Below are 22,844 nucleotides of genomic sequence, written 5' to 3'. Positions count from 1 at the left end.
ACTTTGAGGAACTCTGCTCTAGGACAGGATATAGACATCCAGAGGGCTCAAAGGTATCAAAGAACTGCAGTCAGCTGACGGTAACTGACCAGAGAACAACAAAAACTAAACGTTGCAGCATTGGGTCCATCGTAAATGGGGCTAATACTTACAGGGGATGTACTCTAAACAAAAAAACTGAAGATCCACACTTCCATCAAAAAGAAAATAGATTCTTGCCTAGAATAATATATATATTAACCATATTAAGCCTAAATAAACCTCAGGAATTGGTACTAAAGCCTCAGTCACTTTTCTATCTTTTTATGTCATCTGGACAAATTTATAGTAGTTAAGCTAATATCTCTCAGGTCAAAAGAAGTCGCTCACATGCAGATAATCTTGGTAGGAAACGTGGCCCAAAAGCCCCTTCCGAATATCTGCATCTCCAAAGCCATGGCACACTTGATTGATATCTAATTCCTCTCTTTCCCCAGAGTCGATGCCAGAGCAGTAATGGGCTAAGCATTTATTTACTACCAGAAGCAAACTCCTGATTTGAAAGTTACCAGACTGCAAACGTCGTGCCAGATACCATACTAAATTCAGCAGTGTGTTCTGACTCAAAATCATTCCTATTGTAAGGTTTCTTCTGTTTTCCCAATTAGCAGACAAATATGAATCTTGGGTAACAAGTCTTCGATTTTGTTTAATATCTGTAAGCACATAAACTGGCTAATCTTTATGTGTCTGAGCTTTATGTGATTGGAGAAACTTCGAAAAACTGACATTTTTATAACCATAGGAAGAACAAAATTATGCTAAGGTGTTTAAAGAAAAGGTCTGTGATATTTTCAATTCAACATAAGTTTATAAATAGCTTAAAAATGGTTAATCATAAGAGGGTACTGCAAGAGTATATTTCTTATTCTAAACTTTATTCTTTAAATTTTATTTTCTGTAATTGAAACCTGCGACTGGAATTCTGTTCACTGCAGAGATGGAAAACAGCTGGTGTACGTACTCTTTGCAATAGTTTGCACAAATTCAAATAGAGTCATTGATTTACTCTTCCCATGACTTTGAAGCGATTCTGATTGCAATATTCAACAAAAAAAAATGAACAACAGGAATGACATCAGCAAAACGGGCAAAGAAAACATCCATGCATAAATCCCCTCAGCCATGGTCCAGAGCAAGTCCTGCTCACCCAGGGACCTGGTGGGAGTCACATCTGTCCACACCGTGGTAAAAGGCCCACTGACTGAAGACCCAACTATGCACCCTGAAATAATTATCCAAGCACTGCCCTGCTGAGCAGGATCCTAGAGGCAGGTCCATACGCCCAGGTGCCAAAGAAGATCCTAGCCCACTCGAGCCCCTGGTAACAAGCCTGCCAAACATGGACCCTGCTGCAGACCCAGCAAGAGCCTCAAAACTGGCTCCAACTTAGCATGGCTGCAACTCTGGAGGTAATCCCACTGGCTTGGGGAACAGATCGGAGAAGGATTTCACCTGCTGAAATCATTCTGTAAAGACTACAACAGGTATTTGTTCCTTCAAATGCACAGACATCAATGCAAGGGTACATAGATCATGAAGAATCAGGAACTAATGAAGTTCCATTAACCAACCCCAAAGAAATGGAGATCTACAATCCGTTTGACAGAGAATTCAAAATAATCATCTTAAAGAAACTGAACTGTCGAAACCTTTCAGGACAGGACGGAATGGGGTAAAAAATTCAGAGGGATGAAAGTTAAAAACGTAAACCAAGAATACAAGAATACTATATCAGAAAAGTAGTTCTTCAAAATTAAGGAGAGGGAAAGTCATTCCCAGACAAACAAAAGCTAAGGGAGTTCATCACCACTAGACCAGCCTTACAAGAAATGCCAAAAGAAGTTTTTTGAGTTGAAATAAAAGGACATTAAGTAAGAACGTGAAAACCTAAAAATATAAAACTCAATGGTAAAAGCGAATATATAGTCAAATCCAGAACACCCTAATACTGTAATGGCGGTGTAAATCACATACATTGACTAATCTTTTTTATTTGTTACATTTATTTATTTTTGAGAGGCAGAGAGAGACAGAGCATGAGTCGGGGAGGGACAGAGAGAGAAGGAGACAAAGAATCTGAGGCAGGCTCCAGGCTTTGAGCTGTCATCACAGAGCCCGACGCGGGGCTTGAACCCATGAACCATGGCATCATGACCTGAGTCGAAGTCAGACGCTTCACTGACTGAGCCACTCAGGTACCCCATGTATTGACTAATCTTAATGTGTCTGAGCTTTACACGACTGGAGAAACTTTGAAAAACTGATAAAAAAATCACTTATATCTCTAGTATAAAAGTTCATGAAAAGAATATTAAAAATAACTATAATTATTTGTTCTAGTTCAGTGAAAAATACTATTTTTTATGTTTCTTTTACTGTTGAGAGAGAGAGAGACAGAGAGACAGAAAGAGAATAAGTGGGGGAGAAGCAGAGAGAGAAGGGGACAGAGTTTCTGAAGCAGGCTCTGTGCTGACAGCAACAAGCCTGATGTGGGGCTCAAACTCACAAACCATGAGCTGAGCTGAAGTCGAACTCTCAACTAAGCCACCAAAGTGCCCCTATTGGCATTTTGATAGGGATTGCATTAATTCTATAGATTGCTTTGGGCAGTATGGACATTTCAGCATATTTTCTCTTCCAATCCATGAGCATGGAATGTGTTTCCATTTGTTTGTTGTCTTCAACTTCTTTCACCAGTGTTTCATAGTTTTCCGAGTATAGTCTTTCACCTGCTTAGTTAAGTTTATTCCTAGGTAAGTTTATTCTTTTTGGTACAGCTGTAAATGGGACTGCTTTCTTAATTTCTCTTTCTGTTGCCTCATTACTGGTGAATAGAAATGCAGTAGGACAAATAATCTAAAATTTGAATGGAACAACAAAAGAACCTTGAATAGCCAAAAGAAACTTGAACAAAAAACAAAACAAAACAAAACAAAGGTAGAGGTATCACAGTTCCAGATTTCAAGTTATACTGTAAAGCTGTAGTGATCAAAACTGTATGGTACTGGCACAAAACTAGACATATAGATCAATGGAACAGGATAGAATGCCCCCAAACAAACCCATGACTATATGGTCAATTAATCTTCAACAAAAGAGGCAAGAATATGCAGCGGGAAAGACAGCCTCTTCAACAAATGGTGCTGGGAAAACTGGACAGCAAAATGTAAAACAATGAAACTGGATGACTTTTGTACACCATACACAAAAATAAACTCGAAATGGATGGAAGACCTAAATGTGAGACCTGAAAGCATAAAAATCCTAGAGGAGAGCATAGGCAGTAATTTCTCTGACATCAGCTGTCGCAACATTTTTCTAGATATATCTCCTAAGGCAAGGGAAATAAAAGCAAAAATAAATTATTGGGACTACATCAAAATAAAAACTTATGCACGGTAACAGAAACAATCAACAAACCTAAATCGCACCCTACAAAATGGGAAAAGATATTTGCAAATGGTATGTCTGATAAAGGGTTAGTATCCAAAATGTATAAAGAGCTTACACATCTAAATGCCCCCCAAAACAAATAATCCAATTAAAACATAGGCAGAAGACATGAACAGACATTACTCCAAAGAAGACATCCAGAAGACTAAAAGACACATGACCAGATGCTTGATATCACTCATCATCAGGGAAATGCAAATCAAAACTATCATGAGATATCATCTCACACCTGTCAGAATGGTTAAAATCAAAAACACAAGAAACAACAAGTGTTGGTGAGGATGGGGAGAAAGGGGAACGCTCTTGCACTGTTGGTGCGAATGCAAACTGGTGTAGCCACCATGTAAACAGTATGGAGTTTGCTCAAAAATTTAAAAACAGCACTACTCTATGACACAGCAATTGCACAACTGGGTATTTACCCAAAGAATACAAAAACACAAATTTGAAAGGATATACACACCCATATGTTTATTGCAGCAGTATTTACAATAGCCAAATTATGGAAGCAGCCCAAGTCTCCACTGATAGATGAATGGACAAAGATGTGGTGTGTATATATATATATATATATATATATATACATACATACATATATATACACAAATGTACATATATGTGTGTATATATGTATGTATATATATATATACATAATGGAGTATTATTCAGTCATAAAAGAAGAATGAAATGTCATGTGCAACAACATGGGTGGAACTACAGAGTATTATGCTAAGCAAAATAAGTCAGTCAGAGAAAGATAAATACCATATGATTCACTCATATGTGGAAATTAAGAAACAAAACAAATGGACAAAGGGAAAAGAAAAGAGACAGACAACCAAGAAACAGGCTCTTAAGTATAGAGAACAAATTGATGGTTACCAGAGGGGAGGTGGATGGGGGATGGATGAAATAGGCAAAGGGGATTAAGAGTACACATATATATATATATATATATATATATATATATGTATATATATATATATATATATTTAATTTTTATTTATTTTTGGGGGGGCATAGAGGGAGAGAGAGAGAGAGGGAGACACAGAATCCAAAGCAGGCTCCAGGCTCTGAGTTGTCAGCACAGAGCCCAATGTGGGGCTCGAACTTAGGAACCGCAAGATCATGACCTGAGCCAAAGTTGGACCACTTAACTAACTGAGCCACACAGGTGTCCTGAGAATACACATATCTTTAAAAAAAATTTTTTTTTTATGTTTCTTTAGTATTGAGGGAGAGAGAGACAGAACCCGAATGGGGGAAGGGGCAGAGAGAGAGGGAGACACAGAATCTGAAGCAGGCTCCAGGCTCTGAGCTGTCAGCACAGAGCCCGACTGCGGGGCTGGAACCCACGAACCGCGAGGTTGTGACCTGAGCTGAAGTCCGACGCTTAACCGACTGACCAACTTAGGTTCCCCAGCATAGATTTTAAAAAGACCTTCTTTGTGTTCCTATGATTTCAGGTTGTGCAGCCAAGCCCCTCCCCCTTCTGGACCTAAAGGTGTCACCTGTGTGGGTCATGCTGGATGGGGGACCCTGCCTCCTGCAGGTGCTCAGCAGGAAATCAACCAGAGGCCTGCAAGCAGCCTGGACTTTCGCAGCTAGGAGGGAGGGAAGGGCCCTCGTAGGACACGGAGGGCCTGGGTCAGCAGGGATGCCCCGCTCCTCCAGCAGTGAGATCATGACCTCAGCTGAAGTCGGATGCTCAACCAACTGAGCCACCCAGGCGCCCCGAGATTACACATATCTTTTTTTTTTAATTTTTTTTTTCAACATTTATTTATTTTGGGGACAGAGAGAGACAGAGCATGAACGGGGGAGGGGCAGAGAGAGAGGGAGACACAGAATCGGAAACAGGCTCCAGGCTCTGAGCCATCAGCCCAGAGCCTGACATGGGGCTCGAACTCACAGACCGCGAGATCGTGACCTGGCTGAAGTCGGACTCTTAACCGACTGCGCCACCCAGGCGCCCCGAGACTACACATATCTTGATGAGCACTGAGCAATACGTGGAACTATGGAATCAGTATATTGTACACCTGACACTAATATAACACTATATGTTAGCTACACTGGAATTAAAATAAAATTAAAAATAACATCTATAGCTACAATAATGTATGAATGGATACACGATATAAAAAGATGTAAACTATGACAACAACAGCATAAATAGGAAAGCAAAAGTATAGACTTTTTTTAAAAGTTTATTTATTTATTTTGAGAGACAGAGAGAGAGAGAGAGAGAGAAAGAGAGTGAGCGAGTGGGGGAGGGGTAGAGAGACGGGAAGAGAGAGAATCCCAAGCAGGCTCAGTGCTGTCAGAGCAGAGTCCAATGCAAGGCTTGAACTCATGACTGTGAGATCATGACTTGAGCCAAAACCGAGTCTGATGCTTGTTTAACTGACTGAGCTACCCAAGTGGCCCAACTGTAAACTTTTTGTATGCAATTGAAGGTAAGTTGTCATCAATCTAAAATAGTCTGTTAGCAGCGCCTGGGTGGCTCAGTTGGTTAAGTGTCTGACTTTGGCTCAGGTCATGATCTTGCAGTTCATGAGTTCAAGCCCTGTGTTGGGCTCTGTGCTGACAGCTCAGAGCCTGGAGCCTGCTTCGGATTCTACGTCTCCCTCTTTCTCTTCCCTTTCCCTGCTCATGTTCTGTCTCTCTTTCTCAAATAAATAAATAAATAAACAAACATTAAAAATTAATTAATTAATTAATTAAAAAGTCTGTTATATCTATTAGATGTTTCATGTAAACTCATGGTATCCACAAAGAAGAAACCTACAGTAGCTACACAGAAGTTAAAGAGAAAGGAATTAAAGCATATGAGTTAAAAAAAAATCACAACAGAAGACAGCAAGAGAGGAAGAAGAAAAAGGAACGACAACAAAAAACAAACAGAAAATAACTAACAAAGTGGCAATAGTAAATCCTTACCTATCAATAATCAATGTAAACGAAAATGGACTAAACTCTCCAATCAAACAACAAAGAGTGGCTGAAGAGATAAAAAAAAATAAGATCCAACAATATGCTGCTTCCAAGACTCACTTTATCTTTAAAGGCACACATAAGCTGAAAGTGGAGGAATAGAAAGAGATATTCCTGGAAATAGTAACTAAATATAGGAGTGGCTATATTTATACCAGATAAAATAGATTTACAATGAAAATAGTCACAAGGGATAAAGGTCACTCTATACTATATCGTGATAAAGGGGTCAGTTCTTCAAGAGGATGTAACAACTGTAAATGTATATGTACCCGATATTGGAGTACCTAGATATTTCATGCAAATATTAATTGAACTGAACAGCAATACAATAATATTAGCAGATTTCAATAGCTCACTTTCAATATTGGATAGATCATTGAGGTAAAAATTAATAAGGAAACAGTAGATTTGAAGAACACTATAGACCAAATGGACCTAACAGATATATAAAGAACATCCAGCCAAGAGTAGCAAAACACGCATTCTTCTCAAGCATGAATCAATATTCTTGAGGATAGAACATATGTTGGGCCACACAATCATATCAGGTATCTTTTCTGACCACAATGATATGTGACTAGAAATTAATAACAGGAGAATATGGAAAATTCACAAATATGTGGATATTACATATCACACTCTCAAATAAGTGATGGGTTAAAGAAAGCAAAAGGGAAATCAGAAAATATCTTGAGACAAACAAAAATGGAAACACAACATAACAAAATTATGAGATGAATCAAAGCAGTTGTAAGAGGAAAATTTACAGTGATAAATGCCTCTCTCTCTCTCTCTCTCTACACACACACACACACACACACACACACACACACACAATATATATATCACATTGTATACCTTAAACTTAAATAATTTCTTTTTTTAACGTTAATCCTGCCACTGATATATTGTCATATTTGCCTCGGGGAAAACTTTCTTGTAAGGTCTTTTGGAATACACACACACACTCAGACACACATGACAGCCAGTTGAAACGTCTTCGAGTTTACAGGATGGCTTACATGTTTGTTTGTTAATAAATGAAGATGCAACAGAATTTATCTAAAGTTTCTTTCATTCTGGAATGGAATCAAGTCAGTGGGAGAGTAGTTGCCTTTCTACCCCTAACCATTGTAGATACCTAATTTATCTGAAAAGATCTTAGAATTATGCATTACTGCATAGTCTTGGGTCAGTCCTCAACAGTTTTGTTTTTCCAAAGACCAGCATCTCATTCTAGCTGAAACTATGCATGGTCAGACTCCACAGAGGGGGTGACCCTACAAATATAATCTGGGTCGCCCTGTGCTCGTACAGTTGTTTTCTGAGCTAAGAAGCCTAGACTTGCTCTGGCAGGCACCATACAGGTACGTTTGTTTGTTTTTTCTTTTGGTTTGGTTCGCAAAGAATCACAGTAAATTTGTACTTAAAAAGAGAAGTCCGGCTGAGTGTGGAGGATAAAATGGAAGGGTAGAGAATTAAGACCAAGAAGCTAGTGTAGGAGGCTTGGACAAGGAGCTACAATTAAGAGTAAGGAATCAGTCTATTTTCAAGAGGTACAATGGTACAATTAACTGATGATGAAACAAGAGAACGGGGAGAAGGACATTTAGAGGCTATTAGTGCATAAGTGCAATTGAAGATAGGGCTGTAAAGACGATCCATAAAAGTGGGTATTGTATAATGAGAAGTGCTAAGAGCTGAATCCAGAGGAAACAATAAAATGTAAAGTTACGTAGAGGGGGACAAGAGTGAGGTGAACAAATCGAGAGAAAAGCATCTCGAATCTTTTATTTATTTTTCAGAGAGACAGAGAGACAGAGCGTGAGTTGGGGAGGGGCAGAGAGAGAGGGAGACACAGAATCCAAAGCTGGCTCCAGGCTCCGAGCTGTCAGCACAAAGCCTGACCCGGGGCTCGATCTCACGAACCATGAGATCATGACCTGAGCCAAAGTTGGATGCTCAACCGACTGAGCCACCCAGGTGCCCCACATCAATATATTCTATCCTGGAAAAATAGAATCATTCTGATACAGAAATGATAGAGTCAAGTAATACCTATTGTAATGACCTGAAAGGAACTGCATGGATGTGTTCCTGACACCAAATACTTCCTTTCCCAGTCTGACACAGAGGCTGAAATAATTCGAATTTGGAGTTATTTGGATCTGGGCTTAAATTCTGTCTTTCTGGGGGTGCCTGGCTGGCTCATTCAGTAGAGCATGCGACTCTTGATCTCTTGGTTTTGAGTTCGAGCCCCACATTGGGTGTAGAGATTACTTAAAAATAAAATCTTAAAAAAAATTCAGGAGCACCTGGGTGGCTCAGTTGGTTAAGCGTCTGACTCTTGATTTTGGCACAGGTAATCTCATGGTTCACGTGATGGAGCCCCACGTGAGGCTCTGCGCTGACAGCATGGAGCCCGCCTGGAATTCCCTCCCCCTCTCTCTCTGTCCCTCCACCCCAAAATAAATAAACATTTTTTAAAATTAAAAAATCAAAATTAAAAATTCTGTCTTTCTAATTGTGTGATTTTCTGAGTACCAACAAAGCAGCCAACACAGCACTTGCTATTTAATAAATATTCAACAAATGGTCAACAGATTTATCATTATCGTATCACCAGAGTAAGCCATCTAAACTTGCCCTCTTCTTCTTCATACTCCCTGCTTTTCCTTACATCCAAGAGTATTTTATGTATTCCCCTTTTAAGGGAGGTAATGTGGTGTCCAAGGATAAAGAAGGCATCACTAAACTTTAGACTTTTGAAATACATTTTTTTAAGCCAAGTCAAGAATATGAAAAGCCTGGGGTCTCTTCTTAACAGTTATCTTTTCTTCGGAAGAAGAAAGGACTGTAGGAGAGCTATGAAGAATGGGAACTTGATGATGTTAGAGAAATTTTCCACCAAGGGAAGAGTGTGTGTAGAAAGATCTAAGGGAGGGTGCCTGAGTGGCTCATTCGGTTAAGCGTCCAAGTCTTGATTTTGGCTCAGGTCATGATCCCATGGTTTGTGGGATCGAGCCCCATGTGGGACTCTGTGCTGACAGTGCAGAGCCTGCTTGAGATACTCTCTCTCTCTCTCTCTCTCTGCCTCTCCCTTACTCGTGCTCTCGGTCTTTCTCAAAATAAATAAATAAACATTAAAAAAAGAAAGATCTAAGGGGATGTGACTAAGGTTTCGAGGCATCTAAACTATCCAGAATCTTTGACCATTCATAACATGACAAATAGAAACTGCATTGGAAATTTACAGCTTGGGGGAAATCCTTCATCTCATTCAGAACAGAAACTAAACATATTTAAAACAGGGTTAATGATTAAGTAAAACGTTCAGATCATCTGCTTTTTCAAATATCTACTATGCTGACTGTACAAACAACATCAGATCTTTAGGTTATACTGAACATACTAAATTTTTATTTTTTTAATGTTTATTCATTTAAAAATTTTTTTTTGATGTTTATTTATTTTGGAGAGAGACAGAGACAGAATGCCAGTGAGTTGAGGCAGAGAGAAGGAGGCACAGAATCTGAAGCAGGCCCCAGGCTCCAAGCTGTCAGCACAGAGCCCCATGCGGGGCTCGAATTCACTAGCTGTGAGATCATGACCTGAGCCAAAGTCGGACGCTCAACCGACTGAGCCACCCAGGTGCCCCATAATGTTTACTCATTTTTTGAGAGAAAGAGAGAGAAGGAGCGCACACAAGCAGGGGAGGGGCACAGAGAAGGAGAGACAGAATCCCAAGCAGGCTGTGCACCAACGTAGCAGAGTCCAATGCATGGCTCGAAGTCACGAACCGTGAGATCATGACCTGAGTCAAGACCAAGTGTTGGACACTTAACCCACTGCACCACCCAGGCACCCGGAACATACTACATTTTTAAAAGGCAAAAAATATTAGGGACTCACTGTTCAAGAAAAGAAAGGCTTTGGGCATCGACCTATTTTCAAATCCCATCTTGGCCACTTATAGCAATACTTGTGTTATCTTCATCAGTATGTTATTTAACCCCTGGGAACCTTAGTTGCCTTTTCAGCAACATGGAGATTACAATACTGACCTCAGAGGTTTTTGAGTCTTAGCAAGAATGACTTAAGAACGCCTAGCACTTTGCTTGATACTCATTCAACAACAGCTCTGACACTGACAATTTTCTCATATCCCTTTGAAGTAGTAGCCAAAAGATTTAATAACTTGCATACGAAGGCGAGAAAGGCAGAAACCAAGGGGCAAATCAACAGTTACGAATTTTAAAAACCCAGTCGTGCTGTGGCACAGACTTCACCCCATGGGGAGGGAAGAAGGTAAAATAGAGACTGAACAAACTTCCTCTTCCCAAGTCTGACAATCCACAATTCTACCTGTGGATTTATTCTAGAGGATTGTGGAAAGGTCCCTTCATTTTCCTTTGTGCCACTCGGGGCAAAAGTGACAGTGAAAAGAAGTCGATAAATATGAGCAAGAAACCGTGGCCATCTGCACTGTGTATGGCAGTTTGCATATGCTCTCTCTACTGCAAATTTACCTCATGTGTGAATCATTTACAAGTGACGAAAACGAAAAAAATCTTCAGTCCTCTAATGGGTGGTTTATGGACCTCCATGTGAAGGACCCCAAATTCCTCTTAGAGGGCACATGGAATTCACGACTGACCAGAAGGGGTAAATAATAATTACGATTTCTACGTAAACAACATTTACTTGTCCAATTTGAGTAAAACTGGTCGAAAACAATGTGCTTGTGCACATTATTATCTGTTGGTCCACACTTGGAAGAAAAATCAGTCTGTCTAAATATAGCTACATAAACAGGACTGGAAAGACTGCTATGCATTCTAAACTATTCAACACAGTTTATTACAACTGGTCAGTCTAAATAAGGAACAAATTGAGATTCCGTTCAAACCACTGGGCTAGGGAACACAATTAAAAGAGGCACTCCTTGCCCGTAGAAAAGCAAAGCTGGCCTTTCAGTGCTGATTACAAGGTGAGAGAAGATGAACACGGATAGCGTGGCAATCAGCGTCTGTAATTTGCAAGTGCTATTTGGAATAGGATTCTAAAAAGGGTAGGTGTTGCTTTACCATTTGCAGAGGAAATTGCCTATTGGCTCCAAAGCATCACACGTAGAGTTCGACGTGAAAGATGAATTTACAAACTGAACAGTGAAAGATGAGAAGAACTGCAGGAAACAAAGAAGCACATCCGGAGAGAACATCAAAAGAGGGAACTCATCTTACCTCCATCCAGCTCCTCGGCCCCAAAATGATTCCTGTAGAAGAGCATGATTTCTATCTTGTAACACTTGTAGATGGTCACCAGACAAACAAGCAGCAAAAGGATAGCACCAAGCCCTCCAGCAAGTTCAACTGTGTACATCAACTCTGGGGACAACAACAACAACAACAAATCACCAAAGGGAATTATACCATGTTCACATTCCAAGTCACAAATTCAACTTGATTTCACAGTTCTGTGGATGAGACCAGATGTAGGTGATGGATTAACACAACCCCTTCCCCTTCTGCATGAAAATGGGACCTTGCTAGGTCTGTTTCCTTGGTAACCAGATAAGGTGGTCTGTGGTAACTGTGTTGCTAAGCGACATCGTTTATGGTAAAAATGGGAGACGGCATTGGACGGAAACAAATTAGAAATACCGGTTTGGAAACGATAATCTTGGGCTTGCCTGAGTACAGTAACACATATAAGCATATCCCTTGGGGGAATCCCACAAATTATGCTTGTGGAGTTGATCAAAGAAATATCGGTTCCTGTGGATATGAAGTGCTTAAGTCAGGACAGCTTCCGAACTCACCCAATGTGAATCTTGACCTTTCTCACCTGTGCTATCACCTAGGGGTTGGGGCTGAGGGGACGTAAGGGTTCCAACAACGCAGTTCCTGAAGGGCAGTGTGGACTGTGACATAGAGGGGTGGGTGGACCACCTGAGGAATACTGCCTGCTGCCTCCTGAATAGTCGTGCCAGTGTGGCCTGCCACAGTATTGGCGGCTGAATACTTGGGCTCAAAGAGCCGGCCCCCTCGTGGATGTCACCCCAGACTATGTCGGTAGTATTTTCCTTTCACTAAGCTATTTAGAGAATTTTCTTTTCTTCTCTTTCCCCTTTTGCTAGGCAGTTTGCTACATTCTACCCAAAAGAGGGATTCTCTTGCCACATACATGTTCTCTTTTTCCTCTTGAATATCCATATTACATTAACAATTATCAGGCATTTCTGGGGATAGAATATTCACCTCTTTTCTTCCCCGTTAGAGCCCATACACATTGTAACAAAATGAAGGCTACCGGCTTTTAAACATTAAGCCAGAATGCACAGACTATGAAGTTCACTTTACGTGCCTACGTATGCCTGCCGTCTTGATCAACACGGTACACACGTTACTGATGGGGAGCCATGGTTCACTATTGTCGATGACTACGTTGAAAAGTGCTGGTTTCCTTAATTACCATTAGATATAAAAATTCCTGAAATGATGGCTCTAAAGTAATGGTATTTTTGATGCTTTACTTTAAAATTCATCGATGGGTTATCTAATTTCAGAGCAGAGGAAATGTAGGCTTACAGTGAAAACCTTAAAATAATCTATGGCTTGAGTAACAACTACTCTTGTGTTACAAGATCACTCCTGAGATCTCAAAAAGGGGGTGAAATAATCAGGAGTACAGGGCCCTATCAGGGATAAAGAACTTGAAAACACGGACATCATTTTCTCACAAGAACATTTTGTGTTTGTGCACGTGTGTGCACGTGTGTTTGCGTGTGATGTGACTTTTCCTGGGATAATTACAGAACTCAGCCACATTTTTCATTATGTAGTCCTTCATTTTCAATTCAACAGTTTAATCAGAAAACATATATAACTGCTGTTTAATCAAGTGTATTCTGATGCTCTTGTTATTAAAATTAAATGGAAAATAGAAGACAACCTTATTAGAAGTGATTGGACTTTATGAATTTAAGGAAGAAAAAGAAAACGAGTTATTAAATCTTTTAGAGTCTAAATGAATATGAAAAGGGAAATGCCAAAATGAGCCTCCTGGAAATTTTTATATTTTGTACTTATAAATATCAGACACCTTTACATGCTGAATCTTGTGAGGACCTACACAAGATACTACTACAAAAGTACCAGGAATGAAATACAAAAAGCTCCTCAGGATGTTGTCCCATCCCTGTGCGAACAGAAAGGATAAGTGGGTAGGTAATTCCGTGGGGGGCCTTGGGCCTGGTTCTCTCAGTATATGAGTTAACTCCACCATATACACAGAAACCTGCAGAAAACTAACTTATGCCCACAGGCTAATTTGTACACCAAAATCATCTGATTTAAATTGTACTGGATACGATGGAAGAGATAAACATTTGAACTGTGGTTTCTTTTCCGAGTCACTCTGTTTTCTCTTTTAACGCATTAGACACAATTTATCACTCTAAAATGCTTGCACGAGAAAAGACAGGGAAAAATAACGGAGAACGCTTAACTTGCACTCTCAAACGGTGCTGATGGCAAAGCCCAATGGTACCACTATATTAGAAAATTTGGGGTGGTTTCTAATAAAGTTAGCTTAGGAATCTACCCTATGACTAGCAAGTGCACTCCTATGTATTCACCCACGGAAATATAAGCAGATATCCACAAGAAGACTGTTCAGAGAAGTTTTATTCATGGTGGCCGTGACTGAAAACGACCCAAAGGGTGATTAACAGGAGACATTGAACAGACTGCTGTCCGTCCATATGACAGAATACACTCAGCAGTAAAAAGAATAAACTACTGACACATGCAACAAGAATGAATCTTACAAAATTATGTTAGGTGAAGGAAGCCACACACAAAGTAGTATCTTCTGTATAATTCTGTCTAAATGAAGGACAAGAGCAGGCCAAAATAAACCATCGTGACAGAAATCACAAAATGGATGCTTTGTGGATAAGTGATGGGAAAATGTATTGGAAGGGGGCAACGGGAAACTTTCTGGGGTAGACGAAACATTCTGAAACATTCTGTAGCTCTTTTGAGGTGTGGATATACCAGCATATAATTGTCAGAATGCAATGAACGGAACACCTACCATCCATGCGCTTCACCTTACGTTAATCACACTTCCATTCTTCACAACTTTGATATTTTGAAAAAAAAAAACCAGTCATTATAAATTCTAACTCAAGGCTTAGGTGGGGAGAAGCTGTAAAAGAAAGCTGGAGTCAGGACAGCTCTTTGGCAGGTATCCGCCCAGGTCAGGAATGGTTCTATGTTGGCTCCAAGCGCACTTGTGGATTCTAGAGACATGGCACCAGGCCTGGGCAACTAGCGTGCTTCACCCCATATCTAGTCGAACACCTTTCAAAACAATCCAAAACTGTGCCTGAAACAGAATCTTATTACTCTAATAAGCGGAATTCTCATTTTCTTTGGATGGTATTTATAAGACTGGTCTTAACACACTTCTTTAAGACCTTTAACACTGAATATGCAAAATTAGAGAAAAATTATATGAAAGTAAGTCCTTCCTATTTTTAGAGAAGTCACTGCCCAAATGTGAATTATTCCCATTGCTAGAAGTCTAGGGCCAGTCAAATAATTATATACACTACCTCAAATATACTATTTCATAGGCCAATCAATAGTATTGTCTGAAATGTAATGAGAAAAAGCCAGCGGGGTTGATGGGGCTTAGCAATTACAGAAATGGTCTACTGTCACATGAATGTATACTTTAAGTTACAAACATATGGAAAGTTATATATACCTAGAGTATGAGCAATAAGCAAGAATAAGCCTTCTGAGACAGAGGATAGTCATTTACTAATAATAGGGACACCAAAACCAGGTCCAAAGACACGGCATTTTCAAGGAGCGAATTTGTCCTGGGATCCGGAGAGCATCTCAAATTTCCTTCAGATACTTCTGTAGTATTACATTCAGAAGCATGGTGTTCTTACAATGTCCTCGGAAGCCAGAGAAGAAATGGCTCTTTTGCCACGGTCCACACACCAGTGCCTGTTCCTCGGTTACTACATTGTTTTTATGCAAGAGTAACTTACGTGCCCTTCATAGTATAAATGGGAGAGGTTAAAAAATTTTCATTTAAGTTTTTCACACTGGTTTATATGCCCTGTGTAAACTCTCCCCCCGCCAAAAGGGTGTATTAGATTTAGTTTCCACATTCTTTTGCTCCAAGCTGGACGCATTCATTAATATGAGTGCTACCCATTATGGCTTATCCATTGGGTCAAGACGAAATTACTAGGGGTTAAATTCTGTTACAGTTAAAAGAAATGATTTGGGCCCACTGCTGTATTGTATCCTTACATTGCAATGTGAAAGGTGTTGCCCCAGCAAATGTCATTTTCCCTTTGAAATGGGATCTGCTTTTTAGCTCCAGTTCAAGTTGCCTGGAGTGGGAGCATTTAAAAAATAAAAAGATTCCATTTCAGCACAATTCAACATCAGAAGATGGAAAGAGAAAGTGCAGACCTTTTAAGAATCTGTTTAGCCTTTGTGTTATTTTGTTAAAATGATAGACTCTGCCCCCCTTTAAGGGATTGAGACTGAATATTGAAAATTGTAAAGCAAAATTGCTCAGCAAAACCTAAGGGAAACTGGCATTTGGTTAAACACAACAAATGAACAAGTGCCAAAGAGTTACGTTTAAGGGCACCAGCAGTCATTTAGTTACAGGCAATTAACAATAGTCTTTGGAAAGCTCCAGTTTGGGCAAAGGGAAAACACATTGATTATTGTTGCAGTAGTCGACTGCTTTCGGAATAAATTGCTTCAATTTAAAACTAGATTTGCTACAAGCATTTTGAGCAATGACTACAATTTTTTCTTATCAAGACAGTTGGACCAAGCAACCCTTTAAAAGAAACAGCTAATTAAAATAAAGCGCATGCCATCTCTTAGTACATTGGATTACACTGCAAATAATAAATGCATTTGGTTTACACTAATCTTGCTGCAATTACCTAGTGCAGTTTGGGATCCTATTTTTTTCTACTGGCCAGTACCTGGTATTGTTGTTGGCAAACTTTTTCTGCTAGGTATCTTTGAAGAGGTAAAGATGTTAACAAAGTAAATCCAAGTTTTTAGGTATTTTTGAACTCCTCACTCGGATTTTCATTTTGTTTCTCTATATGTATTTATATGCATAATCTTGCTTAAAGTATAACTGAGTATTTTAGGTGGCTTTTCCTTATATAGTTCAGCCTAAAATTGCCTCATTCATTATATAAAGTCCTTTCAAATGTTCTGCCCTGATTTATATGCAGTAAAGTGCAAGTTTGTGGGGGGAAATGCATGATAGACAATCTAATGATCCCGGTTTATTCATTAGCCTCACCAAGTACATTTCCTCTTCTCTCATTGTGTTATAAAGAGCTAAACTTTATAAGGATTTATCCATCCACATAAATTCATATGCATATTTATTTCTCTGGAGCAGTATAACTTATTTGTTCCTGGCAGGAGGATAATTATGCTCAGCCTACAAAGATATTCAACTCAATTCTACAATACATCAACGCAATTTAGAAGCAGTTATAATTTTTTTTTTTTTCGGTAACGCATTAAGAAGCTGAATTGCTACTCACATAATGGCAAGAAAATGTTTTGGGGAAGGTATAAACTAGTATGTAAAGATAGAAGTTTTGCTTTTGGAAAGTGCTTTTTGGAACAAGGCAGGATATACAAAATAATAATATAATAATAATAACAATAATAAAAATGAAAATGGTCTCTGAATTTAGCAGGTTGATTTGTGCAACCAAACATCTGGGCAAAAGATTACCTTCAAAGTGGTATATCTTGTTATTTTGGAGAGAGGTTTTCAGCAAAAGTATCACATTAACTTTTACTTACTGCCAATCGAGAATGCAAATGTGGTTGTTGGCTAGAACCCATCATGAGGGCGTAGTTAGTCTAAGCGCCAGAAGCCATTAGAATCGCATTGTTACATGTTAATAAACTTCAAAATTGAAAAATAAAACAAAAGACTAGAGAAAAAAGAAGACATCATTCTTTCCGCAGTTAGCTAAAGCCTCCCCTTAAAATGTGCTTTTCTTCCTTCCAACCAGATGGAAAGGGTGTTGTGTTTTTTTCCTACGAAGTAAAAGGAATATTCATAAGCGGTATGTATTAAAAGATGAGTTAAGATGAATAATGACAGTAATCAAAAAAACATGATTCCATGAATTCATATTAATGAACAAATAAATTAAAAAGAAAGGTCTCCCTTAGCCAAAGCAGAATGCCACTAGGTAAAAATAGAAGAAATGATAGAATTACAAATCACCATGTTTCAACCATCCTAATAATAATTCATTCAGGCAGGATTATCAACAAATGCTAAAATTATTGGGTGAAAGATTGATGAGGGAGGATATTCACACTGTTTTAAAGCACCTCCTCACTGATTATTTATTAGCAAAAAATGGACACCACTTTAAGGAAGTAGCCCAAATTAACATCACCAGCAATGGGACAAATTGACATCACCTACCTCCTGATGTGATGCATTAGGGAGGCACAATTATCATTTACATAGTACTCCAGCCAGAAACAGGTAAATATCCAAAAAAGGAGGGCACATACGGCAAACCAAACTGAGGGACATTGTACAAAACAAAAATCTGGTTTCTACTCTTCAAAACTGTCCAAGCCATTGTTAGGGTCAAGGGCAAGCCCTTTGGCTTGATTATTTTGAGTTAAAAGCAATCCAAACACAGCAGATGCCTACAAAGGTCTCCACTTTTCCCAACTGCCTAAATTGACCTTGGAAAGGAGAGCCTGTACCATGGAGGGAGCTCTTAACAGAGACTCCTCTTTACCTAAGAAATTTATTTGCATAACAGGACAACCTTTGTTTTCTAAACCCCTTTGTTTTCCAACCTTTGTTTCCCAAGCTCGTCCCCTCCCCTTACCAGCTCAGGAGGTCACATAAGCCTCGGGTCGCCTGACTGTCTTTAAATGTCACTTCTGTGGGGATTCCTCCTACTAAATTTGATATTCTCCTGTTAATCTGTCTCATGCTTAGTCCAGTTACCTCAGTGGGCAGAGGAAATTTATTCCCAACACCCTGAAAGTCACAGGCTGAGGAACCATCCCAGATTAAAGGACAGTAAGAAGACTTGACCAACAACATGCAATATGGAATCCTGGATGGGAAATACAGTAGAAGAGTATTACTGCAACAATCTTTTAAAAGGAAATATAGACGGTATTTTAGAAATAGCTTTCCACCGTTTTCAGTTTTCCTGAATTTTGATAACTATACTGTGGTTAAGTAGGGAAACATCCTTGTGTTTAGAAGATTCACACGGAAGAATTTAGTCACGATGTCTGGTGAATCTAGTAGAGGAGGATATGTGGAAATTTATTTTGCCATTCTTGCAGTGTTTCTGTACTGTCCAGTATTTTTGTTTTCAAAATCAAATGTTAAAAAATAAAAGACAAATGGTAAGATCATATTATCTCAAGTGTTACTGTAATTAGAGTGTGTTCTGCATTGAACAGTCTTGACTGGAAGTTTTATTATTTACAGTCATTCTAATCTGTACAAAGCTTTCAATGTAATCTTCCGGAAACGTGCCCTTGCTTTGGAATTTTCTTCAGTAATTCTTGGTCGCTCTACAATGCTCTTGGAAAAAAGTCCAAAACCCTTATGTTGGCATTCACGGCCCTTCACTCCTTTAATTGAAGCAGCTAATTAACCTCCAGCTGGAATCATCTCTCCAATGTGAATTGAATTTGACATGCATTTTTCCAATTCTGGACTGACATAGAGTTTCCCCTTTCCACTTATCAAAACCCTACCAATCCTGCAAAGCAAGGCTAAGATTTTGAATGGCACTTTTCCAGAAGTGATTCGTCTCCTCAGAAAATGGATTTTCTGTAGCTTTTGTGGTAACTTACTATATTGCATTATGTTGTTTAGTTTTATTTATGGTTTTACATTACAGACAATTGTTTTACCTTAGGACTCTGCTGTAGCTGTTCCCTCTGAATGGCATATTCCTCTCCCAGATTTCGGTATGCCTCTCCCTTTGCCTTTTTTCTTCACATATAACACCATCTCAATTTGGTCTCCTGAGCACACATTCCAAATCACAAACTACACTTTGCATCCATTTTTCTTTATTTTTAGCTAAAGCATTAATCACGATATAATATTAATTTGCTTATTAATAAACGTATTATTGTTTATTATCTGTCTCCCATTGGAATTTAAATTCTTTCAAGAGCAAGAATGCTCTTGGGGGGGCGTCTATTTTGTCCGTATTTTTTTTTTTTACTGATCAAGTGCCTTGGAAACTATCTGACACATAGTAGGTACTCAATGAATATCTGTTGAATAAATCAATGACTAGATGATTAGTAACAAACTCAATTTTCTAACAAAAAGTTAGTTTTTTATGCATTCCCACTCTAAAATTCCCAGAATATCTTTGTGAGCCAGTTTCCCAGCCAACATGTCATGAAGTTCAAGCAACTGAAGAGGGAGAATTACTAATATGCATTCTATTAATTTGGTAATAAAATATCATTCTATACAAAAATGGTCAACTAAATAATACAAATATAGAAATGTTCTCTCATTCATAAATCCAATGACCATACAGTCTTGTACAGACTTACAGGACAAGGAAGGTTTGTGTGCACTTGGCATTTAGAAATCAACCAATCATTCCATCTTTGATATTGTGATCCAATTGTTTTCTTTTCACTCATTCATTCATTCTTTCACTCTCTCTTCATTTAATAAGTGCCTTAAAAGTTTTTTAATGTTTATTTATTTTTGAGAGAGAGAGAGAGAGAGAGAGAGAGAGAGAGAGAAAGACAGACGGACAGACAGACAGACAGAATCCAAAGCAGGCTCCAGGCTCTGAGCTGTCAGCAAAGAGCCCGAGGCGAGCCTGGAACTCACAAACCATGAGATCATGACCTGAAACGAGGTCAGATGCTTAACCGACTGAGCCACCCAGACACCCCGCTTTAATAAGTGCCTTAAATGTACCAGGTGTAGTACTTTGAGTTCTAGTGACAAAGTGATGGATAAAATAAGCTTCTTGCCTTAAAGGAACTCATGTCTAGTTGCAGAGTCTGGCATATACTTAGATATTTAATAACACAATAATAAAAGCCAACACCCATTGTGCACTTAAGTTTCACTCTGTCGGCCTTTTATATACATGTAAGAAATGCTCTACTATAAGCAGCATAACCGCAGGTCAGGTGAGCAGGTCACTCAGGGTGTTTGTGTTTGTGTTGGGAGATTTTAGGGATGGGGGTCGGACACTTTGCAGCAAAGTGCAGGATGTAGCAAAGTGCAGAGGTTTTTGGCAAGTCATTTGGGGTGAAGTACAGAGAAAGCAAATGTATGGTGTGATGGATGGTAGTAATCAACTGCATGTTTTGATTTCTCAGCTAGAACATGGTTTATCTTTTGTTTTCTTTTCAAAGCAACTAGGGTGTACCTTGTCAATATGTATTTATTTGAAGGATTCGTGGTATCAATTAAACCAGGCTTCCCAAAATTAGGTCAGAAAAATAGGACAATGATTCTCCCCTGTGGAAAACTGACATATTTTCAGAAAGCACAATGTGGCATTACTAACACAGATAGAGCTTTATCGCTGAAAACATTTCCCCTTTGGTTATAAAAGCAGTCTTTGAAATAGGTCTGGCTAAGGACCACCATTTGGGATGTACACAGAACATTTATGTATCTGTACACACACGCAAACATATAAAGTATTCACACGGGGACTCCTTCATCTTAGGTCTCATAAGATTGAGTATGATGAGGAGAAATCAGACAAAGAAGAAAGGGACTGCTAGAATAAAGAGCAAAATGGGCCTCAGGTGACCAGCTTAGAAGATGGGGCCACTGTTTATCAAGGTGTCAAATTTCACAGCTGCCTAAAGGAAAACCTCTTAGAAGAAAAAGTATTTGCTTTCTCTCTACTAGGAGTTTCCTTCTCAACGTGTCATACAAACAGGCACAGATGGAATGTTCGAAAACATCTCTCAAGAGAAAATTGTCAGAGTGAAGGTGGCATTGCCATTTTACTCCTGTTTGTTAAGGGCTGCAGTGTTTATCCTGAAGGCAGTCCTCCACCAGAGGACATGCTGTCGCAGTTAGAGCACTTTGGTCTTCCACTGGGAATGCTTTGCATTGGCCAAAGAACCAGAACATCTGGACTGCTTACAGAACCAGTAGAAGGAGCCATGTTTTCTACAGACACATTGAGCCCTTCTGAAAAAAACAAACAAACTAGGATTTGTAGTATATTCGATTGTTGGAAATAGATTTATAAAATATTTTACGTATGTAAAAACTAAACGCGTCGCAATACACGAAATGGGATGCGTTGATCAGCTTCAGAATTTTGTTATTATTACAATTTTCTTCCTTTAGTGTTTTAATGTATTTCCTAATTATTGAAAGTGTTAGAATAAAATGTGTGTGGCAAAAACTGTTTCTCTGATGAGACAAGTTTCATTCAAAATCTTGGTGACTCCACACAGCTAGAGACTATTAAGGCAAAAACAATAATCAAACCATATGCTGGTTTATTTCCCTCAATAGAAGTAACAGAAAATTCCATTTCTTATCTCTCTTGAATCTTTTTGATGGCTCTCTGTTTTCTGAAAACATAAAAGTGCTACGAGAAATAGTGGTAAGTTTGCCCTGTTCTGTAGAGAGAGAGTCAAGAATTTATGAACACTTGTTTATGTTTCTTTTTTCTTCTCCCATTAATACTCTACAAAGAAAGAGGCAAGGTTTGGGCACTACTGGAGCAGGATCTACCATTCCTTGATTCCTCCTAAGGGAACAGTAAGTAGCTCCTTAAACCACAGTGACGTTGAGAATAAAGTGAATGACTTATGCCCATGTAGTTGGGATATATGAAGGGCCTGTCTTCACTAATGGATTCACTTTCACCAATATGGCAGTAACATGGACCTGCTTCACAAAGACTAAGCCATTATCTTACTGTCTTGCTCTATGTATAGATTTTTGGTGCATGAAAATTACCAATGGCTTGAGAAAGTAATATAGAAGTAAATGTGCCCCCCAGACGATGTTTTCTAACAGACATAAAGGGAGAACAAGAGTGGACATTGAAGGAAATAGGTTTTAATATACTTTTAAAATGTGTAAATAACTTGATTTTAGAGCAAAAAGATGAATGATCGGTTTCCTGTAAGCACTTTAAAGTTTTTCAGTGGCTGTACCAAAATAGATTTATTTTTTTCTTATTTTTTTCCCTGACTCTATACAACATGCTCAATGAAAATCATAAAAGGATAATAAGA

The 22,844-nt window shown here is 38.9% G+C and overlaps 1 protein-coding gene across 1 annotated transcript in view; it reads right to left on the bottom strand.

The window, feature by feature from the left end:
- The window catches only part of IL1RAPL1 (interleukin 1 receptor accessory protein like 1), a 678,538-nt gene that overhangs the window by 6,023 nt on the left and 649,671 nt on the right, over nucleotides 1-22,844 (bottom strand). Inside the window, exon 9 of the mRNA XM_047843240.1 lies at nucleotides 11,739-11,882. Within this exon, the coding sequence (XP_047699196.1) occupies nucleotides 11,739-11,882 (144 nt within the window). The remainder of the gene's footprint in view (nucleotides 1-11,738; nucleotides 11,883-22,844) is intronic.

The sequence above is a fragment of the Prionailurus viverrinus genome, chromosome X (genome assembly GCF_022837055.1).
Source record: "Prionailurus viverrinus isolate Anna chromosome X, UM_Priviv_1.0, whole genome shotgun sequence".
In the NCBI taxonomy this organism is placed as follows: Eukaryota; Metazoa; Chordata; class Mammalia; order Carnivora; family Felidae; genus Prionailurus; species Prionailurus viverrinus.
This window is presented reverse-complemented; position numbering and strand designations above follow the sequence as displayed.